The sequence below is a fragment of the Pimephales promelas genome, chromosome 15, assembly GCF_988280905.1.
Source record: "Pimephales promelas chromosome 15, fPimPro1.hap1.1, whole genome shotgun sequence".
Lineage (NCBI taxonomy): Eukaryota > Metazoa > Chordata > Actinopteri > Cypriniformes > Leuciscidae > Pimephales > Pimephales promelas.
The window spans coordinates 574,001-593,129 of record NC_142783.1 but is presented as its reverse complement, the minus strand read 5'-3'; the positions used below and the strand labels follow the sequence as shown (position 1 = coordinate 593,129).

Below are 19,129 nucleotides of genomic sequence, written 5' to 3'. Positions count from 1 at the left end.
AGGTAGAGGATGAAGAGGAAGAGGACATCTATATTCTGAAGCATTCTTGAATTACAACCATTTAAGTTCAGATTGTGCATTTTGATGTTTATTCAATAAAGGGGACCCGACACTTAAAGGTTAATCACTCTTTCTCCTCGTGCTCTGGTCTGATCAGCTGAACTCTGGGTAAGGGTCACATGCTTGTTACTGAAGCTCGTTTGGGTCTCTGTGTTTACAGCGGCGGCTTGTAACAGAAGATCACTCCTTCGCTACTCTCCACTGTCTCTCAGTCTCTGTTTCAGACGGACATGCTGTTTCTTTACAAATGTCCTTTCTTGTCTGTCTTTTCCAGAATCAGAGGGTTTTTTTTTTAAGGGATTCATATTTTGTGTTTGGGGGATATTAGCTTGTGGTTTTGTTTGGGGTTTTTGCTCTTATCCATGCAGGGCTGATGAGTTCTTACCCGGAGCAGAGCCCTACAGCAAATCCAACCTGTATGCTAATTGTAAATCTACTTGACAACAGAATTGATAGAATTAAGATGATAATTACTTTGATAGTCAGGTCAGGTCAAGTCAGCTTCATTTATATAGCACTTTTAACAATATAGATGTTTTAAAGCGGCTTTACAGCGATAAGTAGATTACAGTAACAGAGAGTGTTTCGGCTTTATAGCAGATCTAGAATAAAGATATTGCCCAAATAAAGTTAGTTTGATTGATTCACTTCTGTTGCCTGATAGATCCCTGACTGAATGATAAAAATGTACTTCAAAAGTATAAAAGCTAATTTGTATGTCGTTGTTGTAGTGTTTAATTATTCATTTTATTTTAGGTTAAAACAAAAGAGACACAAAGGGGGTTTGCACCAACAAAAAAATTCATTTGGAGTACTTTAATTTTTTTATTCAACATTTTCTAATAATATTCATCAGATGCAACAATATGAGATATTAATTCCTCTCAAACTTTGTCTGGCAGGATCTCCTCTCTGTGATTCAGTATCCCTGGGAAGAAACAGATAAGAAATGTTAACACACAAGACACTCAGACTCATTATCCGGTTTAACTTTACTAACAATGTCCACACACACCATACATATGTTTATATGGCAATGTGAAAAGCCCTGGGAGCTTTTAAACAGCACTGTCACCGGTAACACTTTACAATAACATGCCATGGATAATCATGTACTAATACCTGAATTTACAGTTACTTCAACATTAACTCATGATTAGTGAATATATGAACTAATCATAAACCAAGAGCAACCCTTAACTACAACAGGAGTCACACTGATTCATAACAGCAGCCTGAGGCTATGTTTACACGGAAACGATTCTGAAGAGAAAAAGCGAAAGTGGTGTTGCGTCATGACTTTTTATTCTGCGTTTAGAAGAGCGTTTGGGGTGTGAAATCTGTGTGCGGATGGTGATGAAAAAGTGTGTGAAATTCAATGTAGTATGCACTCCAGGCAGCATACTACAACACCACCATGGGTTAATGCATTAATTAACGTTTAGGGGTAAACTAAATCAATCAGTCTCCGTAAGAATAAATAGGAAGCAATCTAAATTTGAATTAAACATATAATTTAATACTGCCATAATTTAAACTGTAATAATCTGCTATCTGCAGCTTTGTGACAATTAATTTGAACGGCACATTATTTATTTAGCCATTAATTACACAGATCAATCTAATCAAACATGTAAAATAGACCAATAACTAACACTTATACATTTTATTCGATCTAAACAGTTTTCTGATTTTTATAGCTTATTTAGGCCTATGTTTAGTTATAGCTACTTTTCTTCCTGGAACTACAGTATGTAGGGTTTGTTTCTGGTGGGACACTCATTAGTGGTGCACTCGGTGCTCGCTCGGCACGTTGGTTGTGTTCCTGTGGTAATGCTGGCATTTAAATCTCATAAATGTTGACTTCTTTGGTAGACAGAATGAATAATTAAAGACATGTTTGCATGTATGTTGTATCTGGGAGGTTTCAGAAGGTTATGTACAATAATTTACTGTATTTTATGATAATAACATATTTTATTTAAAGGCGCCTTTCTCAGTACTCAAGGACGCCGTACAGGGATAAGACATTTAAAAGCACCAGAAATAAATAAACGGGTGACAGGTGAATGGAGGAAGAGGATGTAAGGGAGCGGGTGGAAGTTGGGAGGAGATCAGACAGATATGGGGGGCGAGTTTGTGGACGGCCTCGAATGTTAACAGAAGGACTTTGAATTGGATACGGAACTGGATACTTGAAGTGAGAGTGGCAGGATTGATATTCTTTATATTTCTGAATGAAATAAGGCGTGGTATTTTATAAATGGAGAGAGTGAGTTTCACAGTAAATGGTCAGTTATGGGGAGTTCAGCAGCGGTGACACCAGAACAGCAGATTACGTCCAGAGTATGTCCTTCGGAGTGTGTGGGAAAAGTGATATATTGCTGGCATCCAAAACTATCTAGGCAGGAGGAGAAGTCTTTAAGAGGCAGATTGATATTGTCCATGTGGATATTAAAATCCCCCAGCAGTATTATGTTAGTATAAGTGAGTGAGAAAAGCAACAAAATGTGGTTTTGGGGGCGGTATACAGTAGCAATGATGGTTGGGGTGGGACCAGACAACTTGCAGACAGCAGATTCAAACGAGCTGGACACAGGCACAGATATCGGCAAGACTTTCCACTTCCTGTGATAAAATATAAGACCTCCTTCCCGACCGGAGCCACAGTGATAACAGATGTAAACAAACCCACTAGGAGTGGATTCATTCAGCTGAGAGAAGTCATTGGGCAGTTGCCATGTCTCGGTTAAACAGAGAAACTCTAGCGGAGATGAGGTCCTGGATGAGATGTACTTTGTCTGTCAGTGAGCGGATGTTGAGCAGAGTGCAGTGGAGTGCAGTGCTGTCACAGCTGGTGGTGGTGCTAGCCGATCGAGCTAACACACTGAGGTCAACAGCCCGGTTGGTGTAGCGTGGAGGACGACGAGAGCTGGACCAGATGGACTTTATTACTGTTGAGCTGTTGTGGTGGATATTTCAGCGGGACCCTCGGTGGATGCATCTCTGATGAGGCTGGAAGACGATGGATAAGATGGAAAGCCTCCGGCGCAGGTCCAGTCAGCTGACAGCGCACCCCGAGCAGGTCAGTGGCCAAATACTGAAGCAAACCCGTCACTAGCAGGTGAACAGGCAGTAAACAGAGCCCGACAAACAAGATGGATGTTCTGCTGACCCACATTGTACAGGAAGATTTAAGCAGCATCGACGGCCAGTGAAAACGCCAGATGAGATCAAACCAGAACAGAACAGGTGAGCTAACTGTGATGACATATAATAGGTCCATATAATTGCATAAATAAAATAATAGAACTACACATCATTTATATATATATATATAGTGGTTGGGTTGTGGCTTTTTTAACCTAAATTTAAAAATAAAAGACTTGTTGTTGGGATCAAACTGACTGTCACCCTGGTTGTAGTGTTATGATGTGGGAGGATGAACCCAAGCACAGACAGATTGCTAGACACACGATTTATTTAAGAACAGTAAACATGGAAAACAAATACCCACGAGGGGGCAAAACATGAACAGGACAACGAGTGACTAAACTAGTCTATGACTGACAATTAACTAGACAGTAAACAAAACAGCAAACACAGAATCAGAACTTCTCTCTGAACATTACTATTGACAAATACTCACAGTGGATCACACAATGTTTCACAATGAACCGGCACAGGACAGCAGACCTACCCTATCTCACGACCAATTCGTACGAATGATTCAAAAGTGGCTAATTCGTAACCTCACTCGTACAAATTTGTACGATTTGTCTAAACCCACGTGACGGTTATGTTTAGGGGCGGGGTCAGGGGTAGGTCATGACGAGGACAGGTGAAACTGACAAGACAATAATGACAAGACAGGGATAACAAGGGGGCGGGGTAACGTAACGAGACGACACAAGCACATGGCCCAAACTGGCCATGCGCTTTCCACAAAACATGATTCTGTCATGATCCTGCCTCACGACTAGAGAAAATCAAAGACAAGAAGGCAGAATCATGACATATAGTTAGAAAATTACATAATTTCCACTAATCGTGTACCTGGTTTAGTGCCACATTGACCACTGCAGAGTCTGAGTTATAGGAGGCCTTGCAGGCGAATACTGAGACACAGATGGAGATGATGAACTGAGTAACGGTGAACACCAGCATTAGTCCAACGATCCCCAGATCATAGTCCTAAAATATATTCAACAAGATCAGATAAAAGTAGATTACATATAATATCCAGTCGATTATATTGAGTGAGGTTGAGTGCACAAGTCACATGGATTACTTTGTAATTTTTATGATATGTACATGATGCCTTTTGTGTAATTTAAAACACAATTTGTGTCGTTAGTCATTATAACTCTATGGAAAAGACAATCTTTATTAGTAAAAACTGGTCTCAATTTGTAGATGATGACTCGGTTGTCATTTTTGGGTGAACAGCAATTAAAGAAAAAAAAATAAACCGATCACATAAATATAGTATTGTAGGCCTACCTTTAGTACCTTCAAATTATTGCGGTAATAATAATCACTGCCATAGTGCCGCCTTAGATCGGAAATCTTAATCGCCATCTCTATGGACATCAGAACAATGGTGGTCGCTGCAGTTATGGCACTGATCACATTCATTATAAGAGAGGCTTTCACCTGCAGGAGACAAAACTGACATGTGAAGGGTGACCGTAATAGTAAAGGTCACAGTAATAGTAAAGGTCACAGTAATAGTAAAGGTCACAGTAATAGTAAAGGTCACAGTAATAGTAAAGGTGTACACTTAAAAAATGTCCTGAACTGCAGGTTTTAAATATGTAAATTGATATTGAGTCAGATCTCCTTTTAGTCCACATTCCTTCAATAGTAAAACTGTGTCATTGTTCTATAAGAAAGCTGAGATTAATGTGCAAGCTTCTGACTACTGTGGTAAAGGAGAGTGTTTTGGGGGATTTATGGCATTTTTAAAACTTATTTGCCTCAATTTGTAATTATTCATACAGAATAGCTAATTTTGATGAAAAATCTAGATCATCAGATCTACATTTCTCACTTTCATTCAACACACACACACACACACACACACAATATTCACTTATGTGGTGTCTACAGAGCCCCAAACATCCTGAGAGTCACTTTCTTTGTGTCCCACTAACATCCAGTCCGACACCACTTCAGTAATTTTCTGTAGATATAGTGTCAGAAAAGTCTTCTATAGAGTTTGGAGTTTCCCCGACAGCACATACGGGTTAATGCTTTGCTGCTAATAACAGATGATGATATCTGGACTGATGCTGTGTTTGACAGCTTGTGATGATTTAATAATAATAGTGTATGAATACATTAGAAACAATAAGAAAAGATTTCAGCACATTATGTACATACCACACACAGATGAAGTTTATTCTGTGCAGCAACAGACAGAGATCCAGCACTGATGAACTGAGAGAAACAGGACATTTCACAGTTTACTCTGGTAATGAAGAAGAGAGGCTTTAAAGTAAACCATTAAATGACACTTACAATAAGGGATCCCCAGTAGGTGATGCCACTGACGACAGAGATACTTGAGTAATCGTAGATAATGGTTTGTATGATACCCAATGAAAAAACCACCACTCCAATAATTATCTGGACGGCCTAGACAGGGTAGATGTGAGTCAAGTACTGTTCTTCATAATGGGACACACACACACACACATGAACTTGAGGTCATATGATAACAGCTTTTTATTTTCTGTAAATGTTTTACACAGAAGTAAATTAGACACTAAAAATATCCGTAATTATAATTCTTCATTAATGCGTTACCCCCAGTGCCTTCGGTTGTGCTTTGGAGAACCCAGTCAGAGCCGTACTGCGGTGTGCTCCTCGGCTCTCCTGTCCATCATCTCCACTCACAATATGCTGAGTCACCTGTGGATTCACCTGGATGACCACTGTAGCTTTATCAGACGAGAGGATCTTGCTGGTCTCCATTGTAGGAGGTTTTCACCTGTAATTAAGCATTCATATAGCTCACTCCATGAGTCCTACATTACAACAATAACAGAAGCCGATGGAAGCCAACTTATAATGTGGAAGCAAATAAATGGTGTTGTGAAACCGTCAGGCAAATCAAAGATCATCCATGAAGATTAGAAAGATTAGAGACAGTAAACAAATAGCACTGCAATTTAATAGGTTTTTTGTAGAAGAACTGGAGCAACAAGTTAATGCAGAACAGCAACTAAACTTCAGTAAACATCAATCAATAATCCAATAAATATCCATTCTCACTTCAGCAGACCAATGAAGCAAACGTGCTTGAAGCTATACATTCAGTTAACAACAGTTATAGTAAAGATCCTTTTCACATAAATTCAGTCTTTTTTATTAAATAAAAACACTTTTGTAAAGCCGCTGACACACTTGATCAATTTGTCTATTCAGAATGGACTATTCCCCACACCTCAGAAACAGACAAAGGTTATGCCATTATTGAAGACACGAACTCCTGACCAGACATGCAGTTATCGACCCGTAAGTCTCTGACCTGTATTTTCAAGAATGTGTATGGTCTGCTTATGGCTTTCATACGATCAAATAACATTTTACACCCATTACAAGTTGGCTTCCGTCCTCAATCCTAGAGCGAGGGAAAGATGATGCAGTGGTTTATGAGCGAGGGAAAGACGATGCAGTGGTTTATGAGCGAGGGAAAGTCGATGCAGTGGTTTATGAGCGAGGGAAAGATGATGCAGTGGTTTATGAGCGAGGGAAAGATGATGCAGTGGTTTATGAGCGAGGGAAAGATGATGCAGTGGTTTATGAGATGATGCAGTGGTTTATGTGCGAGGGAAAGACGATGCAGTGGTTTATGAGATGATGCAGTGGTTTATGAGCGAGGGAAAGATGATGCAGTGGTTTATGAGCGAGGGAAAGATGATGCAGTGGTTTATGAGCGAGGGAAAGATGATGCAGTGGTTTATGAGCGAGGGAAAGACGATGCAGTGGTTTATGAGATGATGCAGTGGTTTATGAGCGAGGGAAAGACGATGCAGTGGTTTATGAGCGAGGGAAAGATGATGCAGTGGTTTATGAGTGAGGGAAAGATGATGCAGTGGTTTATGAGCGAGGGAAAGATGATGCAGTGGTTTATGTGCGAGGGAAAGATGATGCAGTGGTTTATGAGCGAGGGAAAGACGATGCAGTGGTTTATGTGCGAGGGAAAGACGATGCAGTGGTTTATGAGCGAGGGAAAGATGATGCAGTGGTTTATGTGCGAGGGAAAGACGATGCAGTGGTTTATGAGCGAGGGAAAGACGATGCAGTGGTTTATGAGCGAGGGAAAGACGATGCAGTGGTTTATGAGCGAGGGAAAGACGATGCAGTGGTTTATGAGCGAGGGAAAGATGATGCAGTGGTTTATGAGCGAGGGAAAGATGATGCAGTGGTTTATGAGCGAGGGAAAGATGATGCAGTGGTTTATGAGCGAGGGAAAGATGATGCAGTGGTTTATGAGCGAGGGAAAGATGATGCAGTGGTTTATGAGCGAGGGAAAGACGATGCAGTGGTTTATGAGCGAGGGAAAGATGATGCAGTGGTTTATGAGTGAGGGAAAGATGATGCAGTGGTTTATGAGTGAGGGAAAGATGATGCAGTGGTTTATGAGCGAGGGAAAGACGATGCAGTGGTTTATGAGCGAGGGAAAGATGATGCAGTGGTTTATGAGCGAGGGAAAGACGATGCAGTGGTTTATGTGCGAGGGAAAGATGATGCAGTGGTTTATGTGCGAGGGAAAGATGATGTGGTTTAGTGGTTTTGCATGCAGTTTCTGATGAAGTAGCAAAATACCTGTGCGGTGTGGTTTCAAAACGCAGATCTGACATTAAATGTTAAAACACTATGTCTGTTTGCTTTGCCTCAAGATTCAAGTCCATTTCAGAAGAACTAAATCTACAGATAAATGATCCAGCAGGTCTCAGAGGTCAAACCCCTGGGCCTTGTACTTGACTCTCAACTTAAATTGGACAATCATATTAAAAAAATCTGTCAAACCAAAGCAAATCTTTATACATTCAGACTGATCGGGACTCTCTAGCGTTGTGTTACTGTGTCTGCTCACGGTCACAGCTGCTGTTACTGCAGTTAAACCACTTCAGATGATTATTAACAGAGCGGTTACAGTCCTAGAAGCCCATCAGGACACATCATTGTGTTAGTCTGAGGAATTTAAATATGTTATCTTTTGCAAATTTCACTAAATGTTCTCTGTTGAAGCTGATGAATAAATGTTTAAATCAGTAGTTGCTCTCGGGGCTGTGGGTTCGGGGATTGAGGAGCTTTCTCTGAACAGCCGCTATAGTTTACCCACTGAAGTCAAACTGGGTCCTTTTCAAACACAAACTCAAAGACTCTTTAATCAGAGGTCAGAAATGTGACCGCTGCGTTTATATTGTGTTATACTGTATTATTGTGCTTATTTTAACTTATTGTTTATTTTATTGTTTAATTTTATTGTTTAATTTTATGTAAAGGCCAACTAGGGACTAACATTGAGAATTAGCCTCGGCTAAAATGTAGTATATGGAACATGACATAGTTGTCCCTATTCAAATAAACTTAAATAAACATTGCTGTTTAATGTTTTTTATTTCACGGACAGTACAGTATTTATGATTAACGTATTATCTGATGCCTTTGTCCAGAGTTATTAAACCGTGATTCTTGCTTTACTAAGGCTTACATTCACTTATAGACGTCGTCCTCTCCTCAAATTTACTCTGTTCACAATATTTTGCATGATTGCATATTTTATATTTGCCTAATGTCCAAACAAATGCAAAACTATTAAATATAATTGTATGTGCCAAAGTATGATAATAAACTAACAACAGTTTACACAGAGACTCACTAGTAATAAAATAACTATAGATGTAAATTGATGCATAAAATATTTTACCTGAAATGAGTTGTTGATGAGGACGTCTGATCGCGCTTATGGCGTATCTGTGTGTGTGTGTGTGTGTGTGTGTGTGTGTGTGTGTGTGTGTGTGTGTGTGTGTGGGTGGGTGGGTGTGTGCGTGTGTGTGTGTGTGTGTGTGGTGGACTGTGAACTTGAAGAACTGCTAAGGAGGAGTTTGCTTCATATGAGCTTGCTTTATACTTTAAAAGAAATACTTATTTTATTTACTTTATAATTTTAAAGATTATGTTGATGCCCTTTCTGGTCAAATTTACATATAGATGAAACCTAAAAGATAGCCTACATTATAGCCATTGATTGAGGACAAAAATATGTGTGATTAAAAGCATCATCAGAAGTGTCTCTGTTCAAAACACACCATAATCCTGTAGTTGGGCTCTGATTTAGCAATAAATAATGGGAAAAGGCCTAAAATTAACTGTATATTTTTGCCATTTTCGTATCAACAAATCTGAAATATTACCCATAAGCAATGAGTGTAATATTAATGCGAGGGACACTGCACTACTACGGCATTCATACAAAACGTTTTCATCTCAATGTACAGAAGGGAGACATTAGGACAGAGGAGAACATTAATGGAACAGGAGAGAACTAATTAGAAACCAAGACAACTAATAATGAACTAGACCTAGAAATGACGACACATTTCTATCTAGTTTTATACTGTTTATTATCGACAAACTGTTTCTGTCTATTTGGCCTTTTACAGATAAAATTGTGCGTGCCGTTTTCCCTAAAATAATGCAGTGCCACATTAGTTTTGTTGTATTGCTAAAAACTCCTCTTAATCCGCTTCAATACATCATTTCATGTATATATTATAAATTATATTGTCTATATCTTTCACATACCAAATACCTGTAAAATATGTATTACTCTCCGCTGTGTAACTGTAAATGTAAATGTGTAAGGCGAGATACCCTTGAACATGCGGCCCAGCAGCCGTGGTTAGATGAACACAGAACACACATCCACATCATTCACAGCAAAAACACACTATAAGCTATAGTTCTCATCCATTTGAAACAAAGCCTTATTATAGAATACATCATAAAATTATTTTTATTAACAACATTACTTACATAGACTACTTAGATCAATACTTCATCATGGAGCAATATTCAGAAATAGGAGCAGGAGTATGATTATACTGTTATTAGACTGTAGATGATTGATTGCTAACAGGTCTATAATTTAGAAATGTGAGAAACAACTGCCTATTCAGAATTTATTTATGTGTGTGTGTGTGTGTGCGTGTGTGTGTGTGTGTGTGTGTGTGTGTGTGTGTTTGCTCAACAGTATCACAATAGACTAAACATACAAGTCCAAGATATACTAATTCAGAAAGTTGGTTAACAAATATAAAATCAAGTCAAACATGTAATATATTACAAAACTTTGGTCCTTTCCTCATGCAAAAGTATTACAATAAATAGCAAAATAAGCACAAATATTTTTGCCTGTAACACTAGAATATATATATATATATATATATATATATACACACTGCCGGTCAAAAGTTTTAGATCAGTAAGATTTTTTATGTTTTTAATGAAGTCTCTTCTGCTCACCAAGGCTGCTTTATTTGATGAAAATAAAATGACAAACCGTAATATTGTGAAATATTATGACAATTTAAAATGACTGTTTTCTATTTTAAAATGTAATTTGAAAGCTGAATTTTCAACATCATTACTGTTGCTGATTGCACATCAGTTTTCAGTGTCACATGATCCTTCAGAAATCATTCTAATATGCTGATTTTATGCTCAAAAAACATAAAATATTATTTTCAATGTTGAAAACAGTCGTGTACCATTTTTCCCCCCAAAATTCTATGATGAATAGAAAGTTCAAAAGTACAGCATTTATTTAAAATATAATATTTTCTATCATTATAAATGTGTAATATTATCACATTAATGTAAAGGTTTCTTTGAGATATTAACTGTTATTAGCCTGGCATGCCAGACCTACATCAAGATGTTAGCACTTTGCTGCAAAATAATTTCTTGGCTAAACTATTATGGGATCATAGAACGTATTACATGGGTTATGGATAATGTTCATGTATGATGAATGTCATGTATATGGTTCATACTGTTTAAAGAGCCCCTATCATAGCATTAGAAATGTTCCTATTTTTTGTTTTGGGAGTTCCCGGGCTATACTGTTGTGGTATCACTGCAAATATGAACTCTAACCACTGATTCTTCACATGCTCGTCCCTGGACAATGGAAACAAGTGGCTGAACTGTCTTTGCAATGTAGAACAGCGTCTCCTCGACATGATGCGATTCTGCTGAAGTATTTGAATGTGTTCTAGACTTCAAGTTTATACTTCCGTCTGTGTGCGCAGTTGTTGCGAGCGGCCAATGAGCTGATGTTTTGTATCTGCGTCATGATGTAACAGCTAATGACTCGTTTCAAAAACATTCATTTTATAGACTCAGAGTCGACTTTCACTTTTGAAAGACTATAACTTTATATATGGTGCACTTTCAGATATAAATCTTTGTAGGATGTTTTCATTCCCTTAGAGCTATATTCCACACTATAAGAACTTTCATGAATTTTCAAAAATCCATGATAGGGGCTCTTTAATATACTTGGTAATATACAGTGTATTTTGGTAATATCCCTTTAAGGTTTCGGACGCTCTTGATTACGGGGTAAGGTGCACCTAAGTTTATTTAATGGTGGTGAGGTGTGTTTTGGGAGATGGCGTGCCAGTATTGTTTGCTGGAGCGTTAAAGAGTAAAGCTTTCCTTATGGTCTGAGAGATTCCAATCGAAACGTAAAGGATTTAATGGGACAACATACATTTTAACCACCCGGACTGTACTGGGGTGCGCGTTTCCAGCAAGAGGACGTGCTTGGACTCAAGTTTCATAACTGTGTGAGTTAATATTGTCCGACGATCTACAGAGCTGGTGAGATCTGACTCATTACTTTTTATTTTTATTTTTGTTTTGTTTTTTGTTTTGTTTTTTGTTGTTGTTGTTTTTTTTTTTTGAGTGGAACACAAGCGAGTCAAGGCCTTTGTTTGTGGATTACGTTTATTGCCAAGAAGCCAACAGAGGATAATTTCTCGCGAACTGACTTGGTTGGAAAGACTGTAGCGCGATCTTGAGCCAAACTGGACATTTGTTTTTGGACTGGGACAGAGAGAAGTGGGGAAATTGTGGGGTTGCACGCACGGGACGATTCTTCTTTCATAATATAGGCTACGCGTTTAGCGCGTCAAGCAAATGAATGGAATATGTTTTGTTTTGTTTTGTTTTGTTTTGTTTTTGTTTTTTGCTTGTTGGTGTTTGTTTTTTGTTCTGTTTTTTTGTGATCTTCAGCGCCGTCTGAAGATTTGTTTTGGTACAGTGTGTTTTCAAAAAACTTCCATGCATTTGTGCTTGAGCATGGTTATTTGATGAAGAAAATATTGAGAATGTGTTATTGAAGTGTATTTTTCTGATTATTGCTGACATTCTAAAGATCCCCTTGTGCGTTTATAGTGATATATCTGTGGAAAAACAAAGAGTTTAAATGCAGATTGTTACAAATGTCTTTACTGTAACTTTTTATCAATTTAAGTCATCCTTGATGAATTAAAGTATTTTCTAATTTCTTTCCCCCCAAAATAAAAAATAAATTCTTACTGACCCCAAACTTTTGAATGGTAGTGATTAATGTTACAAAAGCTTTCCATTTCAGATCAATTCTGTTCTTTTGAACTTTCCATTCATCAAATTCCTGAAATAAAAATGTAAAAAACTGTTTTAAACATAGATAATAATCATAAATGTTTCTTGAGCTCATTTTATAATAATTTCTGTAGGATCATGTGACACTGAAGACTGGAGTGATGATGCTGTAAATTCAGCTTTGATCACAGGAATAAATTACACTTCACTATATATTCACATAGAAAATTGCTGTTTTAAATTGTAATATTTCACAATATTACTGGGGGTTTTTTTTGTTGTTGTTTTTTGGTATTTTTTATCAAATAATTGCAGCCTTGGTGAGCAGAAGAAATTTCCTTTAAAAACATAAAAAAACGATCTAAAACTTTTGACTGGTAGTGTGTGTGTATATATATATATATATATATATATATATATATATATATTAAGCATTAATTCGTCTCTAACTTTGTCTGGCTGATCTCCTCTCTGTGGTTCAGTGTCCCTGGGAAGAAACAGATAAGATATGTTTTGTGATTGACTAATATTTCCTATTATATCTATTTCATGATAAGCAATGTTAAAGGCAGTTTACCATGAAACTTTCTGGTAACTTTATATTTCTTTTTCATTCTGAAGTCTATACCTTTGTGGCTTATTTAGTGGATTTGAAGTGGATTTGGATTACTGTGAGTCGTGTACCTGGTTTAGTGCCACGTTGACCAGTGTAGAGTGTGTGTTACAGGAGGCTTTGCAGGCGAATGCAGACACACAGATGGAGATGATGAACTGGGGAACGGTGAACACCAGCATTATTCCAACGATCCGCAAACTGAAATACTACAAAACATTCAACACAAGTAATTGAGAAGCATGCATAGTTTGAGCTACTTCTGACAGTCCCAGCAATCAGGATATTCAAGCAATAAGAAAAATAAAGCAATTAAGAAAAATTCTGTCATTACTCCAAACCTATATACACCGTTCTTTCCTCTGTGAACAGGACACATCTTGATGACTGTTTAAAACACATTTATAATAAATGATACCTAAGGCATTTAAGCTTAAAAAAAGAAAAGACACAAACCACAATATGACATCATGACTTTTGCATAAACATACACGCCACTTTCGAGTCAAGTGGTGTGTTATCTCTACGCATTTTGAGCTATCCGCGTGTATGCGTGAATGTCTACGCCATTAACGTCCGAGTGATTCTGCGTGTCTGTACACGACGTCAAATGTCCAGTCATAAATGCCATTAACCCCAGTGACGGTTAGGTTTAGGGATGGGGTTGAGGTAAGTCATATATTTATATAAACAGTAATAACGTTAAGTCAATGGCGTTCATAAACGCGCTGAAAAGCGATTATGCGTCTTGATAGCACGCCAAAAATGGAAATACGAATTGGCGTGTCATACACACGCTACTTCATGAGATCAGTCTTCAAACCAAAAGATTCCTTCTGAGGTCATAGGTTCCCTATCGATACGCTTCACTTGTATTATGAGAATGGGAAAACTCCTTTGCGCTCCTGCTCTCGCCGCCCCTCGATATCCACTGTCCTCTCCCTCTCGGAGCCTGAAAGCAGGAAGCAGTGGAGGCGCGGGGATGGGACTAATAGAGCCTCAGCTTTAAATACAGAGGAGTGACTGTTCTCCATGCAGGACTGTTGTTTCTGTTCCGCCACCCGCCGCAGATCTCCCGCCTGCCCGTCACCGAGGGCGTCCCCCGCGCCACCACCTCCGCTCCCGCTCGGCCCCAGCAGCACCCAGGCCTCAGTGTAGAGCCGGCTGGGGAACCGAGGCTTTTCCACATTTTCAAAAAAAGAGCAAATTCCTTTATTCCTGTGACCCAAGAGGGCCAGACTGGCGGTGTGCAACCCTGAAAACCCTCGCCACCCTGGTGTGGTTCACAAACCCGAGTATGCCTTGTCACGCACCCCTGCCGATCCGTGGAAACTGGACACTCAGACCCCGCTCGGGTCGCTATACCTGCCGAGTCGAGTCCCCGTCTTCCACCGCGCTGCCCCACTGCGGGTGTGTCTGTGGTGCCTCTGGTCCCCCTGGTTTGTCTCTGGGAGCCTGGCTAACCCGTCCAGCTGGTTCCTCCATGCCATCATTCTTCAGTTCACCCAGTTCATCATTCTTCAATGAGCCCTTTCCAGCGTCCGGAGATCGCAGTCCTGCTGGCGAAGGACACAATAGAGCCGGTCCCTCCAGCCGATGTAAAGGCCGCCGTCTGCAGCCCGTATTTCTTCATACCCATGGAAGGCGGTGGGTTACGCCAATCTTGGATCTGTGAACCTTGAGTCGGGCCTCGCACAGGCTCCCGTTCAAGACGCTAACGCAGAAACGCATTTTCGAATGCATCTGTCTTTTGCAGCAATCGACCTGAAGGACGTATACTTTCATACCTCGATCATCCGTGACACGTTCGGAGGTCGTTCCAGCGCTTTTCTTGTTCGAGGGTCAAGCATATCAGTACAGAGTCCTACCCTTCAGGCCGTCCCTGTCGCCTCGTGTCTCTGTGAAGGAGAGACTCTCCCATGAGAGAGCGTGGCGTTCCCATCCTCAACGGTCTCGATGACTGGCTGATCCTATCTCAGTCTCGGCAGCAGTTCGAACACAGGGACACGGTGCCCAGTCACCTCTGGGCCTTCAGGTCAACTGGGAAAAGAGCAAACTGCAGAGGATCTCTATTCTCGGTGTGGAGCTGGACTCGGTCAGACAGATGGCCCGCCTCACAGAGGAACGCTCAGGGTTGAACTGCTTTAATAGAATCAAGAGCAGAATGTGGCCACTGAAACTGTTTCAGAGGCTCCTGGGGTGTATGGCATCCACATCAAGAGGGAAACACCGCTGGGTTTGCTTCATACGAGGCTGCTTCAGGAGGCAGGCCAAGCCCTGGCTTTGGACAGAGAGCCTCAGCTCTTCAGACCAGCTCTTCGTCTCTTACGGAGGTCAGCAGAAGGGGAAGGCTGTCTCCAAGCAGAGTTTGGCCCACTGGATAGTGGATGCCATCATCTTGGCGTACCAATCCCAAGGCCTGCCATTCCCCTCAGGTTGTGAGCCCACTCCACTACATCCACACGTTTGTTAGGTTTTATAGCCTTCATGTCGAGCTGGTTCCTCACACACCCCAGGCCTAACACTCGTGTGTATTGGTGGATCCCATATGTGTATTCTTCCACGGTACTGCCCCCTGAGGTGAGCCTGTGTCTTTGCCTCACTCTGCTGTCTCTGACCGGTGTTGCCTCCCCTACAGGCTGGAGTCATCTCAGTGACGTGTGCTGGACTGCCCTTACGCCCAGTCCATATGTGTAACTCCCACATGATACCGCCCTGATACCTGTGGGTGCGGATGGGGCTTCTGCAGCGCTCCCTGTCCACTGAAAAGACACGCTTTCCCAGTGTTATCCGATTCTGTCTGAATGTGTAATGTGGAACAGCAGTTCAGACTTCCTTGGCTTAACCTCTTTCCCATCTCACGCCCCGAGGTGCCCAAAGGATCCGGAGCTCACGCTGTGCTGGAAGTGACAGCAATAAGTCAAACGTGACCGACTGAAGCGGTTAGGGATAGGGTTACACCGTGTCCTAACTACACACGACGCGATAAAATTCCAGCGACAGCAAGTGTGTCTGTCCACACTAGACGCGACGCGACTGTGAGATGCCACACATTCAGAACAGCGTGTGAGCCTATGGTGTGAGCAGACACTGTTGGCCGCACTCGCATTGGAAATGGGTAAGGACATAATCAAATCAAGAAATAACATTATTAAAAATCAAAACATTTACAAAATATACTCATTGACTAATTTTGTTATGAAGTACAGTCGTATGTTTGCATAGAATTAATTTTGAACGCAGTATTATATGCTTTCAAAATCTGAGTTAAATTATCCGTTATTGCTTGTGGCACAGTGACCTATTTTTAACTAAAAATAAATAATGTATATATTCATAACCAGTGTAATTTCTTCATTCTGTCAGCCGCGACGTCGCAGAAATAGGAACCATTTCTAAATTAGAAATTTCGCGTGTTGCCGTCGCGTCTGGTTAGGACAAAAACTCTGATTAACATGGAAAAGAAACCTTTTATCGCGTGTCGCGGCGTCGCGTCGCGTGTAGTTAGGACACGGTGTTAGGCTAAATTTCTCCTCCATCATTTCAGAATAAACGTTCCAAGCAAATATAAACAGTAAGGCCCGCCTCTCCATTCATTCGATTGGACAGTGGGAAAAAAACGTAATAACATCAAGTTGATTTTTTTTTAACTTCCTGCAAAAGCACGAGGCGCAGAAGCCGACTGAAACACGAGAAAACTGTCCCTGCCGATAGAAAACAAATTAAAGGCGCTCTGTCTGATCGGGCCAAGGAAAAAAAAAGTCATACTAGTCATATGACAGAATTTTAAACAAAAAAGTAATTAATAAAAGATAAAAACACATCACACATGAATACAAAATATGGCCTGTAATACCTCAGCATATAAACTTGGATCCATCATTGATATGACTGCTAACTGTACGGACATCAGAGGAATGGCGAGTCCTGCAGTTACGGCACTGAACACATTCATTCCCAGAGAGGCTTTGACCTACAAACACAGCATGAACTCTCACAATTTTACTCAAACAACAGATCATTAAAAAGGCTTGCAGAAACTCATAATTGTTTTTAAGTCGGGTGTTGCGTCCCAGGGTGTTCAAGTATAATGTGTTGTGAGAGAGGGCTTGTGTTCCCCGTGTTGGGCTTTCTCTCAGTTATATATCAGTTATTAAGGGACATGTTCACACCACAGAAGGATGACGTTTATCCTGCGCAGCAACAGACAGAGATCCAGCAATGATGAACTGAGAAAGAAACGGCATTTCAGGTCATTCTGGAAATTAAAAGAGTGGCAAAAAATGAAAAACATGGAGTGAAACTCACAATGCAAGAGCCCCAGTAGGTGATGCCACTATAGACCAGAATAGCAGGATAATTGTAGTCGTTGAGGGTGAGCAGAACACCGAGAAAGAAGACCACCACTCCGATCATCACCTGCACAGTCTACGGGCAGAGATAGGTCAGGCGTTTCATTCATTATGGCATAACATACGTGTGTGAATGGAGACGGCAATCTAGAAGAAATACTCAGAAAATTCCTAAAACAATGTATTATTATAATTGATGTGGTATTAAGTAAATGCATTACCCCTAACGCCTTTGGTTGCAATTTCAAAAATCCTTTAAGAAGAACTGCATTTAGATATTGTCCTTCGGTCTCCTGTCCATCAACAGAAATAATGTTTCCTTGTGTCACTTTTAATCTGATGACCGTATCTTTGACCTCGCCGGTGTCCATCTCAGGAACAGCTCTGGGTGTCACCTGTAATCGGCATATTCATATCATGCTCATATCATGTTCATATCATATTCATATCATGCTCATATCATAATCATATCATGCTCATATCATAATCATATCATGCTCATATCATAATCATATCATGCTCATATCATAATCATATCATGCTCATATCATATTCATATCATGCTCATATCATATTCATATCATGCTCATATCATAATCATATCATGCTCATATCATAATCATATCATGCTCATATCATGTTCATATCATATTCATATCATGCTCATATCATGTTCATATCATGCTCATATCATGCTCATATCATGCTCATATCACTCCTGTTCATGTTCAAGAAGAAATGTGAGCCACGTACTTTGACTATTTAAAGATAACAAAAATATCTGTACTTCTCATAGCGAAATACCTGTTTGACAAGGATGCCTTCATCCAAACAATTCGCAAAACATTTAAAGAAGTTTAACACAAAAACAACCACTGGAAGTTATTATTCATCATTTACTGTCTAAAAATCTAATAACAAGATAATTGTTGACTTATAAATGGTTTCACCTGAAATGAGATTTGCTGATGTCTAGAAGCTCATTTGATGAGTGTGTGTGTGTGTGTGTGTGTGTGTGTGTGTGTGTGTGTGTGTGTGTGTGTGTGTGTGTGTGTGTGTGTGTGTGTGAACAGAGAAGGAGGGACTTTACTTACAGAACGTCTGCTTTCCTCTTAAAATACACAGCGCTTTACATAAGAGTGGAAAATAAACTATAATAACTTCTGGCCAATGATGAAGGACGAAAATATCTGCGTTTATTGAATACATTATTAACGAGAATTACAAGAACTAATGCAAATTCAACCAATTTCGTGCATGAGATGAAATTAAAGTTATAGTATTAAACTACTGTATATAATATTGAATATGATGTATAAAGGAATGAAATCATACTATTTAAAATTGTAAAATATACACTGTGTAATCAGTGACAGTGTGTCTAACACAGATTCTGTTTTCAGGAAAAGGTAGTTAGTTAATCTAATTAAACATT

At 39.8% G+C, this 19,129-nt stretch overlaps 2 protein-coding genes across 2 annotated transcripts; both read right to left on the bottom strand.

The window, feature by feature from the left end:
* Window positions 1-844: 844 nt before the first annotated feature.
* LOC120462415 (membrane-spanning 4-domains subfamily A member 4A-like) lies at window positions 845-9,114 on the bottom strand. The gene is made up of 7 exons (XM_089119973.1): window positions 9,005-9,114; window positions 5,872-6,055; window positions 5,584-5,700; window positions 5,446-5,502; window positions 4,564-4,716; window positions 4,117-4,254; window positions 845-988 (listed from the first exon to the last, which is right to left on the bottom strand). The coding sequence occupies exons 2-7, from the start codon at window positions 6,037-6,039 to the stop codon at window positions 980-982; spliced, it is 642 nt and encodes a 213-aa protein (XP_088976099.1). The 5' UTR covers window positions 6,040-6,055; window positions 9,005-9,114; the 3' UTR covers window positions 845-979.
* Window positions 9,115-13,131: 4,017 nt separating this feature from the next.
* Window positions 13,132-18,065, bottom strand: LOC120462463 (membrane-spanning 4-domains subfamily A member 4A). Its single transcript, XM_089119972.1, has 6 exons — window positions 17,916-18,065; window positions 17,651-17,770; window positions 17,515-17,571; window positions 17,199-17,315; window positions 13,414-13,551; window positions 13,132-13,216 (listed from the first exon to the last, which is right to left on the bottom strand). The coding sequence occupies exons 1-6, from the start codon at window positions 18,063-18,065 to the stop codon at window positions 13,208-13,210; spliced, it is 591 nt and encodes a 196-aa protein (XP_088976098.1). The 3' UTR covers window positions 13,132-13,207.
* Between the last annotated feature and the right edge of the window lie 1,064 nt (window positions 18,066-19,129).

Coding starts and splice junctions, on each gene's coding strand:
- LOC120462415 (XM_089119973.1), bottom strand. CDS start 6,039: ATGGAGACCAGCAAGATCCTCTCGTCTGATAAAGCTACAGTGGTCATC. Junction 5,503..5,583: donor CCTACTGGGGATCCCTTATT/GTAAGTGTCATT, acceptor TGTTTCTCTCAG/TTCATCAGTGCTGGATCTCT. Junction 4,255..4,563: donor ATAATTTGAAGGTACTAAAG/GTAGGCCTACAA, acceptor AATATATTTTAG/GACTATGATCTGGGGATCGT.
- LOC120462463 (XM_089119972.1), bottom strand. CDS start 18,065: ATGGACACCGGCGAGGTCAAAGATACGGTCATCAGATTAAAAGTGACA. Junction 17,771..17,915: donor TGCAACCAAAGGCGTTAGGG/GTAATGCATTTA, acceptor CTCTGCCCGTAG/ACTGTGCAGGTGATGATCGG. Junction 13,552..17,198: donor ATCCAAGTTTATATGCTGAG/GTATTACAGGCC, acceptor AATGTTTTGTAG/TATTTCAGTTTGCGGATCGT.